Genomic DNA, 14,043 nt, shown 5'->3' on the forward strand with positions numbered 1-14,043 from the left:
TTTTTTTGTATTTTTCTAAATTCCCGTCCCTAGCACCGAAATCCGCGTCTTTTCACTCTGGAGACCAAGTCCCAACGTTTTTCTTGGCAGTTCCGCCCGGCTCTGGAAGCCACAAACATCGCCTGAGAATATCGAATTTTCGTTTAGAATGTAGCTGGGTATGTCTAGTATCATATTCGAGGAGAGCATTTTGATATTTGTACTAATTGTTTTTTTGTATTTTTCTAAATTCCCGTCCCTAGCACCGAAATCCGCGTCTTTTCGCTCTGGAGACAAAGTCCCAACGTTTTTCTTGGCAGTTCCGCCCGGCTCTGGAAGCCACAAAATCGCCTGAGAATATCGAATTTTCGTTTAGAATGTAGCTGGGTATGTCTAGTATCATATTCGAGGAGAGCATTTTGATATTTGTACTAATTGTTTTTTTGTATTTTTCTAAATTCCCGTCCCTAGCACCGAAATCCGCGTCTTTTCACTCTGGAGACCAAGTCCCAACGTTTTTCTTGGCAGTTCCGCCCGGCTCTGGAAGCCACAAACATCGCCTGAGAATATCGAATTTTCGTTTAGAATGTAGCTGGGTATGTCTAGTATCATATTCGAGGAGAGCATTTTGATATTTGTACTAATTGTTTTTTTGTATTTTTCTAAATTCCCGTCCCTAGCACCGAAATCCGCGTCTTTTCACTCTGGAGACCAAGTCCCAACGTTTTTCTTGGCAGTTCCGCCCGGCTCGGGAAGCCAGAAACATCGCCTGAGAATATCAGATTTTCGTTTAGAATGTAGCTGGGTATGTCTAGTATCATATTCGAGGAGAGCATTTTGATATTTGTACTAATTGTTTTTTTGTATTTTTCTAAATTCCCGTCCCTAGCACCGAAATCCGCGTCTTTTCACTCTGGAGACGAAGTCCCAACGTTTTTCTTGGCAGTTCCGCCCGGCTCGGGAAGCCACAAACATCGCCTGAGAATATCAGATTTTCGTTTAGAATGTAGCTGGGTATGTCTAGTATCATATTCGAGGAGAGCATTTTGATATTTGTACTAATTGTTTTTTTGTATTTTTCTAAATTCCCGTCCCTAGCACCGAAAACCGCGTCTTTTCACTCTGGAGACCAAGTCCCAACCATGTTGAATATACCTGAGACTGGGGTAGAAAAACATAAAAGTCGAAGAAACAGAACGGGACAGGACGACGTCTCAAACTCAGCTACCAGGTTTATTCAGTCCTCCTCCTTATATAGTCCACAAACAGCCCACCACCAACACAAAGGGGCAACTCTAACCAGTTCAACCGCCAAACCCTCCAGACAGTCACTACCAACACAAAGGGTCAACCTCTAAACAGTCCAAACGCCAAACCCTGTAATTCCAAACTAGCGCTATGGACGGCCTTCATGCCGATTCACAAAGTTAACTCAGCAATCTCCCCCAAAATATAACAAAAGGACCATTACCTCTTCCAAAGTAACAAGGATCCACAACCACATATAAAAAAAAAAAGAAAAAAAGAAAAAAAAAAACTTTTTTTTTTTTTTTACTTAAATTGTTTTCCTTTCCTCCTCGACGAAAGGATGACACGCACTTAACGTAAAACGGTGCAAAGTTGAACAGTACAGCTTTCCCTCTGTCCACCCAAAAAAGAAAAAAAGAAAAAAATATATATATACATATATATATACACATAAATATAACTATATTTTTAAAAAACTTTTGGAATTTTTACCGAACTGTAGCGACGCCTGGCTTATGCAATTACCTAAAGACTTTATTCGCACCGTCTCCCTTACTAGCCTTTTTGTATCATTCCTCTCCTTGTGAATGATTTCTGTCTCCGACCAAATAGCAGTGCAGTTGTTACATTCGTTGACATGTTTTGCGATTTCTGAGTTCGGTGCATTGTTCTTCACGTTTCTTTTGTGTTCACTTAATCTGTCGTTGATGCATCGTGATGTTTGTCCTACATACTTAAACCCGCATTCCAGTGGTATCTCATACACCACACCATTCTCGCAATCTACCGATTTTTCTCGATGGTTCTTTCTGCAATTGTTCGCACCTGGTCGTCCTGTCCCGTTCTGTTTCTTCGACTTTTATGTTTTTCTACCCCAGTCTCAGGTATATTCAACATGGTTAACATCCACCAGCTCGCCTGCACCCTTACTATTGTATCTCTGATCATCCCAGAGGCAGGCTTAGTCGCCTTTTCTTATGGTTCAACATTCGCACCTCCACCCAACACGTTAATCCTCCAAGCTATTACGGTTTTGGACAAGCTGGGCCGTCGTTTGGCCGAGCTGGAAGCGGATGTGGCATTCTTCGGCATCTGTCTTCGAAAAAAGTTCGTGGACCCGGAAAACTTCAAGCATCTGTCGTCAACCAGTGTTCCTTGGTACGCCAAGAAAAAGATCATCAAGGCCTACCGGGACGGAGCCAGCAAAAGGATCCAGGACATCAAAGGAGCCTGCGACAGACTTTGGACTCTTCTCCTGGGAGATGATTTCAAGTACCACCGGGAGTACCATCAATGGACCAGCAGCAAAAGAACCCTGTTCGACCGACTATGGTATGTGAAGCGCAGACATGTTTTGGACAGTCTAAAAAACTCAAAAATTGTTAATAATGGGCCGCAAAAAACGTGGTTTGGGAATGATGCATGGCCTAAGTCTCGACAGTCTCCTATCAATCCATGTGGGGAAGCGTTAACACGCGAGACGGAGGAAGTGTTAGCTAAGGGACCGAAGTGTTGTTTAGATGTAAAACCCTCGAGACTTGACGTGTTGTCTACCATTCACACTGTGGCCAGAAAGGTCGTCCCGGAAGAAAAGGTCGCTTTTATAGATCACGCTATTAGTAGGATGGAGAAAGTCATGGGAGAGGCGTACCCGAAAGACAAAAGAAATTTCAGAGAAGTTAACGCGGTTAAGAAGGAGTTAGAAACGAAGTCCCTAAAACTATTGGAAACGGATAAGTCTGGAAAGTTTGCCGTCTTGCCAATGGCAGTATTCAAGAAAAAAACAGAAGTTGCAATGGAATCTTTGTTTTCTGAGTGGGCGGGCAATGTAGGAAAGTTGAGAGGGAACATTTGTGCAATCCTGAATGAAGACGACTTTAAGAATGTAGCAAAAAGTATCACGAGTGCTACAAAATCGACATTAAGTATCAAGTTCTTTCTCAAGGACCATAAGCCTGAAATGCCTCTTCGTGCGGTCATCAACGAGAACGGAACCTGGCAGAAAGTAGTTTCAAAGTTTCTCCAGCGAGGGTTGATGTATGCATGCCTAGATAATTCTTTGTCTCTAAAAAATTCAAATGAACTGATTGACATGTTGGAAAAATTTCATGGACAGCAATGTTCTGTTGTGTCCATGGATATTAAGGACCTTTATTACTCGCTAGAAAAGACTCGGCTGATGCAGAGAGTGAGAGAGGCATTGGAGTTGAATCTCGTAAAGTTCCAAGCAGGTTCAGGTATATCCGTAGAGAGTTTCCTAACGATCCTTGAGGTTTACCTGAAGTCGACGGTAATCGAGTACGAAGGAAGGAAGTATGTTCAAAAAGACGGGGTTTGTATAGGTTCGTCGGTCGCACCGATTTTGGCGGAGGTGTACTTAAACTCCTTGGATCGAGTAGTGCATAACAGACTAAAGGAGAAGTCCCCTGGTATGGCGTTAGTAAGAAGATATGTAGACGACATCATAATTTGCACGGTAACAAATGATTTAACGGGCAGTCTGGAACGTGAGATAAGGTCAGCGGCTCCGGAATTGAAGTTTACTACGGAAAAACCAGAAAGAGGGGTCCTAGAGTTCCTGGACTTACGTATACATGTAAATCAAGGGGTATGTTGGGAATACGGAAAAGAAAGTTCTAAACCGGTGTTGCCAAGGATTAGCTGTCATTCCAAGACCGTAAAAGCTGGGGTTGTAAAGTCGTTGGTCAGAAACGCGCTGGACAGATCGTGTGTTCATTTCATCACGGATTCGGTTAAAAGACAATGCAAAAGGTTGATCAATGTAGGGTATAAAGACAGTTTTATCAAACGGCAGTTAGAAATAGTTATTAAAGGAAGGAGAGAAAAGGAACAGGGTAAAAGGACTGGTTTCGCCGTGATCCCCTATTTTCATGAAATTTCGCACAACTTGAAGGCTTGTGCGAAAAAGTTTGGAGTAGGCACGGTCTTCAGCTCAGATTTTAAACTTAGTAGATTGACGCCATTTCAGACAAGTGCGAACAATTGCAGAAAGAACCATCGAGAAAAATCGGTAGATTGCGAGAATGGTGAGGTGTATGAGATACCACTGGAATGCGGGTTTAAGTATGTAGGACAAACATCACGATGCATCAACGACAGATTAAGTGAACACAAAAGAAACGTGAAGAACAATGCACCGAACTCAGAAATCGCAAAACATGTCAACGAATGTAACAACTGCACTGCTATTTGGTCGGAGACAGAAATCATTCACAAGGAGAGGAATGATACAAAAAGGCTAGTAAGGGAGACGGTGCGAATAAAGTCTTTAGGTAATTGCATAAGCCAGGCGTCGCTACAGTTCGGTAAAAATTCCAAAAGTTTTTTAAAAATATAGTTATATTTATGTGTATATATATATGTATATATATATTTTTTTCTTTTTTTCTTTTTTGGGTGGACAGAGGGAAAGCTGTACTGTTCAACTTTGCACCGTTTTACGTTAAGTGCGTGTCATCCTTTCGTCGAGGAGGAAAGGAAAACAATTTAAGTAAAAAAAAAAAAAAAAGTTTTTTTTTTTTTCTTTTTTTCTTTTTTTTTTTTTTTATATGTGGTTGTGGATCCTTGTTACTTTGGAAGAGGTAATGGTCCTTTTGTTATATTTTGGGGGAGATTGCTGAGTTAACTTTGTGAATCGGCATGAAGGCCGTCCATAGCGCTAGTTTGGAATTACAGGGTTTGGCGTTTGGACTGTTTAGAGGTTGACCCTTTGTGTTGGTAGTGACTGTCTGGAGGGTTTGGCGGTTGAACTGGTTAGAGTTGCCCCTTTGTGTTGGTGGTGGGCTGTTTGTGGACTATATAAGGAGGAGGACTGAATAAACCTGGTAGCTGAGTTTGAGACGTCGTCCTGTCCCGTTCTGTTTCTTCGACTTTTATGTTTTTCTACCCCAGTCTCAGGTATATTCAACATGGTTAACATCCACCAGCTCGCCTGCACCCTTACTATTGTATCTCTGATCATCCCAGAGGCAGGCTTAGTCGCCTTTTCTTATGGTTCAACATTCGCACCTCCACCCAACACGTTAATCCTCCAAGCTATTACGGTTTTGGACAAGCTGGGCCGTCGTTTGGCCGAGCTGGAAGCGGATGTGGCATTCTTCGGCATCTGTCTTCGAAAAAAGTTCGTGGACCCGGAAAACTTCAAGCATCTGTCGTCAACCAGTGTTCCTTGGTACGCCAAGAAAAAGATCATCAAGGCCTACCGGGACGGAGCCAGCAAAAGGATCCAGGACATCAAAGGAGCCTGCGACAGACTTTGGACTCTTCTCCTGGGAGATGATTTCAAGTACCACCGGGAGTACCATCAATGGACCAGCAGCAAAAGAACCCTGTTCGACCGACTATGGTATGTGAAGCGCAGACATGTTTTGGACAGTCTAAAAAACTCAAAAATTGTTAATAATGGGCCGCAAAAAACGTGGTTTGGGAATGATGCATGGCCTAAGTCTCGACAGTCTCCTATCAATCCATGTGGGGAAGCGTTAACACGCGAGACGGAGGAAGTGTTAGCTAAGGGACCGAAGTGTTGTTTAGATGTAAAACCCTCGAGACTTGACGTGTTGTCTACCATTCACACTGTGGCCAGAAAGGTCGTCCCGGAAGAAAAGGTCGCTTTTATAGATCACGCTATTAGTAGGATGGAGAAAGTCGTGGGAGAGGCGTACCCGAAAGACAAAAGAAATTTCAGAGAAGTTAACGCGGTTAAGAAGGAGTTAGAAACGAAGTCCCTAAAACTATTGGAAACGGATAAGTCTGGAAAGTTTGCCGTCTTGCCAATGGCAGTATTCAAGAAAAAAACAGAAGTTGCAATGGAATCTTTGTTTTCTGAGTGGGCGGGCAATGTAGGAAAGTTGAGAGGGAACATTTGTGCAATCCTGAATGAAGACGACTTTAAGAATGTAGCAAAAAGTATCACGAGTGCTACAAAATCGACATTAAGTATCAAGTTCTTTCTCAAGGACCATAAGCCTGAAATGCCTCTTCGTGCGGTCATCAACGAGAACGGAACCTGGCAGAAAGTAGTTTCAAAGTTTCTCCAGCGAGGGTTGATGTATGCATGCCTAGATAATTCTTTGTCTCTAAAAAATTCAAATGAACTGATTGACATGTTGGAAAAATTTCATGGACAGCAATGTTCTGTTGTGTCCATGGATATTAAGGACCTTTATTACTCGCTAGAAAAGACTCGGCTGATGCAGAGAGTGAGAGAGGCATTGGAGTTGAATCTCGTAAAGTTCCAAGCAGGTTCAGGTATATCCGTAGAGAGTTTCCTAACGATCCTTGAGGTTTACCTGAAGTCGACGGTAATCGAGTACGAAGGAAGGAAGTATGTTCAAAAAGACGGGGTTTGTATAGGTTCGTCGGTCGCACCGATTTTGGCGGAGGTGTACTTAAACTCCTTGGATCGAGTAGTGCATAACAGACTAAAGGAGAAGTCCCCTGGTATGGCGTTAGTAAGAAGATATGTAGACGACATCATAATTTGCACGGTAACAAATGATTTAACGGGCAGTCTGGAACGTGAGATAAGGTCAGCGGCTCCGGAATTGAAGTTTACTACGGAAAAACCAGAAAGAGGGGTCCTAGAGTTCCTGGACTTACGTATACATGTAAATCAAGGGGTATGTTGGGAATACGGAAAAGAAAGTTCTAAACCGGTGTTGCCAAGGATTAGCTGTCATTCCAAGACCGTAAAAGCTGGGGTTGTAAAGTCGTTGGTCAGAAACGCGCTGGACAGATCGTGTGTTCATTTCATCACGGATTCGGTTAAAAGACAATGCAAAAGGTTGATCAATGTAGGGTATAAAGACAGTTTTATCAAACGGCAGTTAGAAATAGTTATTAAAGGAAGGAGAGAAAAGGAACAGGGTAAAAGGACTGGTTTCGCCGTGATCCCCTATTTTCATGAAATTTCGCACAACTTGAAGGCTTGTGCGAAAAAGTTTGGAGTAGGCACGGTCTTCAGCTCAGATTTTAAACTTAGTAGATTGACGCCATTTCAGACAAGTGCGAACAATTGCAGAAAGAACCATCGAGAAAAATCGGTAGATTGCGAGAATGGTGAGGTGTATGAGATACCACTGGAATGCGGGTTTAAGTATGTAGGACAAACATCACGATGCATCAACGACAGATTAAGTGAACACAAAAGAAACGTGAAGAACAATGCACCGAACTCAGAAATCGCAAAACATGTCAACGAATGTAACAACTGCACTGCTATTTGGTCGGAGACAGAAATCATTCACAAGGAGAGGAATGATACAAAAAGGCTAGTAAGGGAGACGGTGCGAATAAAGTCTTTAGGTAATTGCATAAGCCAGGCGTCGCTACAGTTCGGTAAAAATTCCAAAAGTTTTTTAAAAATATAGTTATATTTATGTGTATATATATATGTATATATATATTTTTTTCTTTTTTTCTTTTTTGGGTGGACAGAGGGAAAGCTGTACTGTTCAACTTTGCACCGTTTTACGTTAAGTGCGTGTCATCCTTTCGTCGAGGAGGAAAGGAAAACAATTTAAGTAAAAAAAAAAAAAAAAAGCTTTTTTTTTTCTTTTTTTTTTTTTTTTTTTTTTTATATGTGGTTGTGGATCCTTGTTACTTTGGAAGAGGTAATGGTCCTTTTGTTATATTTTGGGGGAGATTGCTGAGTTAACTTTGTGAATCGGCATGAAGGCCGTCCATAGCGCTAGTTTGGAATTACAGGGTTTGGCGTTTGGACTGTTTAGAGGTTGACCCTTTGTGTTGGTAGTGACTGTCTGGAGGGTTTGGCGGTTGAACTGGTTAGAGTTGCCCCTTTGTGTTGGTGGTGGGCTGTTTGTGGACTATATAAGGAGGAGGACTGAATAAACCTGGTAGCTGAGTTTGAGACGTCGTCCTGTCCCGTTCTGTTTCTTCGACTTTTATGTTTTTCTACCCCAGTCTCAGGTATATTCAACATGGTTAACATCCACCAGCTCGCCTGCACCCTTACTATTGTATCTCTGATCATCCCAGAGGCAGGCTTAGTCGCCTTTTCTTATGGTTCAACATTCGCACCTCCACCCAACACGTTAATCCTCCAAGCTATTACGGTTTTGGACAAGCTGGGCCGTCGTTTGGCCGAGCTGGAAGCGGATGTGGCATTCTTCGGCATCTGTCTTCGAAAAAAGTTCGTGGACCCGGAAAACTTCAAGCATCTGTCGTCAACCAGTGTTCCTTGGTACGCCAAGAAAAAGATCATCAAGGCCTACCGGGACGGAGCCAGCAAAAGGATCCAGGACATCAAAGGAGCCTGCGACAGACTTTGGACTCTTCTCCTGGGAGATGATTTCAAGTACCACCGGGAGTACCATCAATGGACCAGCAGCAAAAGAACCCTGTTCGACCGACTATGGTATGTGAAGCGCAGACATGTTTTGGACAGTCTAAAAAACTCAAAAATTGTTAATAATGGGCCGCAAAAAACGTGGTTTGGGAATGATGCATGGCCTAAGTCTCGACAGTCTCCTATCAATCCATGTGGGGAAGCGTTAACACGCGAGACGGAGGAAGTGTTAGCTAAGGGACCGAAGTGTTGTTTAGATGTAAAACCCTCGAGACTTGACGTGTTGTCTACCATTCACACTGTGGCCAGAAAGGTCGTCCCGGAAGAAAAGGTCGCTTTTATAGATCACGCTATTAGTAGGATGGAGAAAGTCATGGGAGAGGCGTACCCGAAAGACAAAAGAAATTTCAGAGAAGTTAACGCGGTTAAGAAGGAGTTAGAAACGAAGTCCCTAAAACTATTGGAAACGGATAAGTCTGGAAAGTTTGCCGTCTTGCCAATGGCAGTATTCAAGAAAAAAACAGAAGTTGCAATGGAATCTTTGTTTTCTGAGTGGGCGGGCAATGTAGGAAAGTTGAGAGGGAACATTTGTGCAATCCTGAATGAAGACGACTTTAAGAATGTAGCAAAAAGTATCACGAGTGCTACAAAATCGACATTAAGTATCAAGTTCTTTCTCAAGGACCATAAGCCTGAAATGCCTCTTCGTGCGGTCATCAACGAGAACGGAACCTGGCAGAAAGTAGTTTCAAAGTTTCTCCAGCGAGGGTTGATGTATGCATGCCTAGATAATTCTTTGTCTCTAAAAAATTCAAATGAACTGATTGACATGTTGGAAAAATTTCATGGACAGCAATGTTCTGTTGTGTCCATGGATATTAAGGACCTTTATTACTCGCTAGAAAAGACTCGGCTGATGCAGAGAGTGAGAGAGGCATTGGAGTTGAATCTCGTAAAGTTCCAAGCAGGTTCAGGTATATCCGTAGAGAGTTTCCTAACGATCCTTGAGGTTTACCTGAAGTCGACGGTAATCGAGTACGAAGGAAGGAAGTATGTTCAAAAAGACGGGGTTTGTATAGGTTCGTCGGTCGCACCGATTTTGGCGGAGGTGTACTTAAACTCCTTGGATCGAGTAGTGCATAACAGACTAAAGGAGAAGTCCCCTGGTATGGCGTTAGTAAGAAGATATGTAGACGACATCATAATTTGCACGGTAACAAATGATTTAACGGGCAGTCTGGAACGTGAGATAAGGTCAGCGGCTCCGGAATTGAAGTTTACTACGGAAAAACCAGAAAGAGGGGTCCTAGAGTTCCTGGACTTACGTATACATGTAAATCAAGGGGTATGTTGGGAATACGGAAAAGAAAGTTCTAAACCGGTGTTGCCAAGGATTAGCTGTCATTCCAAGACCGTAAAAGCTGGGGTTGTAAAGTCGTTGGTCAGAAACGCGCTGGACAGATCGTGTGTTCATTTCATCACGGATTCGGTTAAAAGACAATGCAAAAGGTTGATCAATGTAGGGTATAAAGACAGTTTTATCAAACGGCAGTTAGAAATAGTTATTAAAGGAAGGAGAGAAAAGGAACAGGGTAAAAGGACTGGTTTCGCCGTGATCCCCTATTTTCATGAAATTTCGCACAACTTGAAGGCTTGTGCGAAAAAGTTTGGAGTAGGCACGGTCTTCAGCTCAGATTTTAAACTTAGTAGATTGACGCCATTTCAGACAAGTGCGAACAATTGCAGAAAGAACCATCGAGAAAAATCGGTAGATTGCGAGAATGGTGAGGTGTATGAGATACCACTGGAATGCGGGTTTAAGTATGTAGGACAAACATCACGATGCATCAACGACAGATTAAGTGAACACAAAAGAAACGTGAAGAACAATGCACCGAACTCAGAAATCGCAAAACATGTCAACGAATGTAACAACTGCACTGCTATTTGGTCGGAGACAGAAATCATTCACAAGGAGAGGAATGATACAAAAAGGCTAGTAAGGGAGACGGTGCGAATAAAGTCTTTAGGTAATTGCATAAGCCAGGCGTCGCTACAGTTCGGTAAAAATTCCAAAAGTTTTTTAAAAATATAGTTATATTTATGTGTATATATATATGTATATATATATTTTTTTCTTTTTTTCTTTTTTGGGTGGACAGAGGGAAAGCTGTACTGTTCAACTTTGCACCGTTTTACGTTAAGTGCGTGTCATCCTTTCGTCGAGGAGGAAAGGAAAACAATTTAAGTAAAAAAAAAAAAAAAAGTTTTTTTTTTTTTCTTTTTTTCTTTTTTTTTTTTTTTTATATGTGGTTGTGGATCCTTGTTACTTTGGAAGAGGTAATGGTCCTTTTGTTATATTTTGGGGGAGATTGCTGAGTTAACTTTGTGAATCGGCATGAAGGCCGTCCATAGCGCTAGTTTGGAATTACAGGGTTTGGCGTTTGGACTGTTTAGAGGTTGACCCTTTGTGTTGGTAGTGACTGTCTGGAGGGTTTGGCGGTTGAACTGGTTAGAGTTGCCCCTTTGTGTTGGTGGTGGGCTGTTTGTGGACTATATAAGGAGGAGGACTGAATAAACCTGGTAGCTGAGTTTGAGACGTCGTCCTGTCCCGTTCTGTTTCTTCGACTTTTATGTTTTTCTACCCCAGTCTCAGGTATATTCAACATGGTTAACATCCACCAGCTCGCCTGCACCCTTACTATTGTATCTCTGATCATCCCAGAGGCAGGCTTAGTCGCCTTTTCTTATGGTTCAACATTCGCACCTCCACCCAACACGTTAATCCTCCAAGCTATTACGGTTTTGGACAAGCTGGGCCGTCGTTTGGCCGAGCTGGAAGCGGATGTGGCATTCTTCGGCATCTGTCTTCGAAAAAAGTTCGTGGACCCGGAAAACTTCAAGCATCTGTCGTCAACCAGTGTTCCTTGGTACGCCAAGAAAAAGATCATCAAGGCCTACCGGGACGGAGCCAGCAAAAGGATCCAGGACATCAAAGGAGCCTGCGACAGACTTTGGACTCTTCTCCTGGGAGATGATTTCAAGTACCACCGGGAGTACCATCAATGGACCAGCAGCAAAAGAACCCTGTTCGACCGACTATGGTATGTGAAGCGCAGACATGTTTTGGACAGTCTAAAAAACTCAAAAATTGTTAATAATGGGCCGCAAAAAACGTGGTTTGGGAATGATGCATGGCCTAAGTCTCGACAGTCTCCTATCAATCCATGTGGGGAAGCGTTAACACGCGAGACGGAGGAAGTGTTAGCTAAGGGACCGAAGTGTTGTTTAGATGTAAAACCCTCGAGACTTGACGTGTTGTCTACCATTCACACTGTGGCCAGAAAGGTCGTCCCGGAAGAAAAGGTCGCTTTTATAGATCACGCTATTAGTAGGATGGAGAAAGTCATGGGAGAGGCGTACCCGAAAGACAAAAGAAATTTCAGAGAAGTTAACGCGGTTAAGAAGGAGTTAGAAACGAAGTCCCTAAAACTATTGGAAACGGATAAGTCTGGAAAGTTTGCCGTCTTGCCAATGGCAGTATTCAAGAAAAAAACAGAAGTTGCAATGGAATCTTTGTTTTCTGAGTGGGCGGGCAATGTAGGAAAGTTGAGAGGGAACATTTGTGCAATCCTGAATGAAGACGACTTTAAGAATGTAGCAAAAAGTATCACGAGTGCTACAAAATCGACATTAAGTATCAAGTTCTTTCTCAAGGACCATAAGCCTGAAATGCCTCTTCGTGCGGTCATCAACGAGAACGGAACCTGGCAGAAAGTAGTTTCAAAGTTTCTCCAGCGAGGGTTGATGTATGCATGCCTAGATAATTCTTTGTCTCTAAAAAATTCAAATGAACTGATTGACATGTTGGAAAAATTTCATGGACAGCAATGTTCTGTTGTGTCCATGGATATTAAGGACCTTTATTACTCGCTAGAAAAGACTCGGCTGATGCAGAGAGTGAGAGAGGCATTGGAGTTGAATCTCGTAAAGTTCCAAGCAGGTTCAGGTATATCCGTAGAGAGTTTCCTAACGATCCTTGAGGTTTACCTGAAGTCGACGGTAATCGAGTACGAAGGAAGGAAGTATGTTCAAAAAGACGGGGTTTGTATAGGTTCGTCGGTCGCACCGATTTTGGCGGAGGTGTACTTAAACTCCTTGGATCGAGTAGTGCATAACAGACTAAAGGAGAAGTCCCCTGGTATGGCGTTAGTAAGAAGATATGTAGACGACATCATAATTTGCACGGTAACAAATGATTTAACGGGCAGTCTGGAACGTGAGATAAGGTCAGCGGCTCCGGAATTGAAGTTTACTACGGAAAAACCAGAAAGAGGGGTCCTAGAGTTCCTGGACTTACGTATACATGTAAATCAAGGGGTATGTTGGGAATACGGAAAAGAAAGTTCTAAACCGGTGTTGCCAAGGATTAGCTGTCATTCCAAGACCGTAAAAGCTGGGGTTGTAAAGTCGTTGGTCAGAAACGCGCTGGACAGATCGTGTGTTCATTTCATCACGGATTCGGTTAAAAGACAATGCAAAAGGTTGATCAATGTAGGGTATAAAGACAGTTTTATCAAACGGCAGTTAGAAATAGTTATTAAAGGAAGGAGAGAAAAGGAACAGGGTAAAAGGACTGGTTTCGCCGTGATCCCCTATTTTCATGAAATTTCGCACAACTTGAAGGCTTGTGCGAAAAAGTTTGGAGTAGGCACGGTCTTCAGCTCAGATTTTAAACTTAGTAGATTGACGCCATTTCAGACAAGTGCGAACAATTGCAGAAAGAACCATCGAGAAAAATCGGTAGATTGCGAGAATGGTGTGGTGTATGAGATACCACTGGAATGCGGGTTTAAGTATGTAGGACAAACATCACGATGCATCAACGACAGATTAAGTGAACACAAAAGAAACGTGAAGAACAATGCACCGAACTCAGAAATCGCAAAACATGTCAACGAATGTAACAACTGCACTGCTATTTGGTCGGAGACAGAAATCATTCACAAGGAGAGGAATGATACAAAAAGGCTAGTAAGGGAGACGGTGCGAATAAAGTCTTTAGGTAATTGCATAAGCCAGGCGTCGCTACAGTTCGGTAAAAATTCCAAAAGTTTTTTAAAAATATAGTTATATTTATGTGTATATATATATGTATATATATATTTTTTTCTTTTTTTCTTTTTTGGGTGGACAGAGGGAAAGCTGTACTGTTCAACTTTGCACCGTTTTACGTTAAGTGCGTGTCATCCTTTCGTCGAGGAGGAAAGGAAAACAATTTAAGTAAAAAAAAAAAAAAAAAAAAAAGTTTTTTTTTTTTCTTTTTTTTTTTTTTTATGTGGTTGTGGATCCTTGTTACTTTGGAAGAGGTAATGGTCCTTTTGTTATATTTTGGGGGAGATTGCTGAGTTAACTTTGTGAATCGGCATGAAGGCCGTCCATAGCGCTAGTTTGGAATTACAGGGTTTGGCGTTTGGACTGTTTAG

At 42.3% G+C, this 14,043-nt stretch overlaps 4 protein-coding genes across 4 annotated transcripts; all 4 read left to right on the plus strand.

Moving 5' to 3' along the window:
- Positions 1–2,116: 2,116 nt before the first annotated feature.
- On the plus strand, positions 2,117–4,585 carry LOC120846242. Its single transcript, XM_040217939.1, has one exon. The coding sequence runs from the start codon at positions 2,123–2,125 to the stop codon at positions 4,583–4,585; it is 2,463 nt and encodes an 820-aa protein (XP_040073873.1). The 5' UTR covers positions 2,117–2,122.
- Positions 4,586–5,155: 570 nt separating this feature from the next.
- Positions 5,156–7,619, plus strand: LOC120846244. The gene has a single exon (XM_040217941.1). The coding sequence runs from the start codon at positions 5,157–5,159 to the stop codon at positions 7,617–7,619; it is 2,463 nt and encodes an 820-aa protein (XP_040073875.1). The 5' UTR covers position 5,156.
- Positions 7,620–8,188: 569 nt separating this feature from the next.
- On the plus strand, positions 8,189–10,652 carry LOC120846243. The gene has a single exon (XM_040217940.1). The coding sequence runs from the start codon at positions 8,190–8,192 to the stop codon at positions 10,650–10,652; it is 2,463 nt and encodes an 820-aa protein (XP_040073874.1). The 5' UTR covers position 8,189.
- A 571-nt stretch (positions 10,653–11,223) lies between these two features.
- On the plus strand, positions 11,224–13,687 carry LOC120846241. The gene has a single exon (XM_040217938.1). The coding sequence runs from the start codon at positions 11,225–11,227 to the stop codon at positions 13,685–13,687; it is 2,463 nt and encodes an 820-aa protein (XP_040073872.1). The 5' UTR covers position 11,224.
- Positions 13,688–14,043: the final 356 nt, after the last annotated feature.

Source organism: Ixodes scapularis, unplaced genomic scaffold (genome assembly GCF_016920785.2).
Source record: "Ixodes scapularis isolate PalLabHiFi unplaced genomic scaffold, ASM1692078v2 PGA_scaffold12__126_contigs__length_90152505, whole genome shotgun sequence".
In the NCBI taxonomy this organism is placed as follows: Eukaryota; Metazoa; Arthropoda; class Arachnida; order Ixodida; family Ixodidae; genus Ixodes; species Ixodes scapularis.

Bases quoted from the DNA above. Each gene is read 5' to 3' on its own strand.
- LOC120846243 (XM_040217940.1), top strand. From the start codon at position 8,190: ATGGTTAACATCCACCAGCTCGCCTGCACCCTTACTATTGTATCTCTG.
- LOC120846242 (XM_040217939.1), top strand. From the start codon at position 2,123: ATGGTTAACATCCACCAGCTCGCCTGCACCCTTACTATTGTATCTCTG.
- LOC120846244 (XM_040217941.1), top strand. From the start codon at position 5,157: ATGGTTAACATCCACCAGCTCGCCTGCACCCTTACTATTGTATCTCTG.
- LOC120846241 (XM_040217938.1), top strand. From the start codon at position 11,225: ATGGTTAACATCCACCAGCTCGCCTGCACCCTTACTATTGTATCTCTG.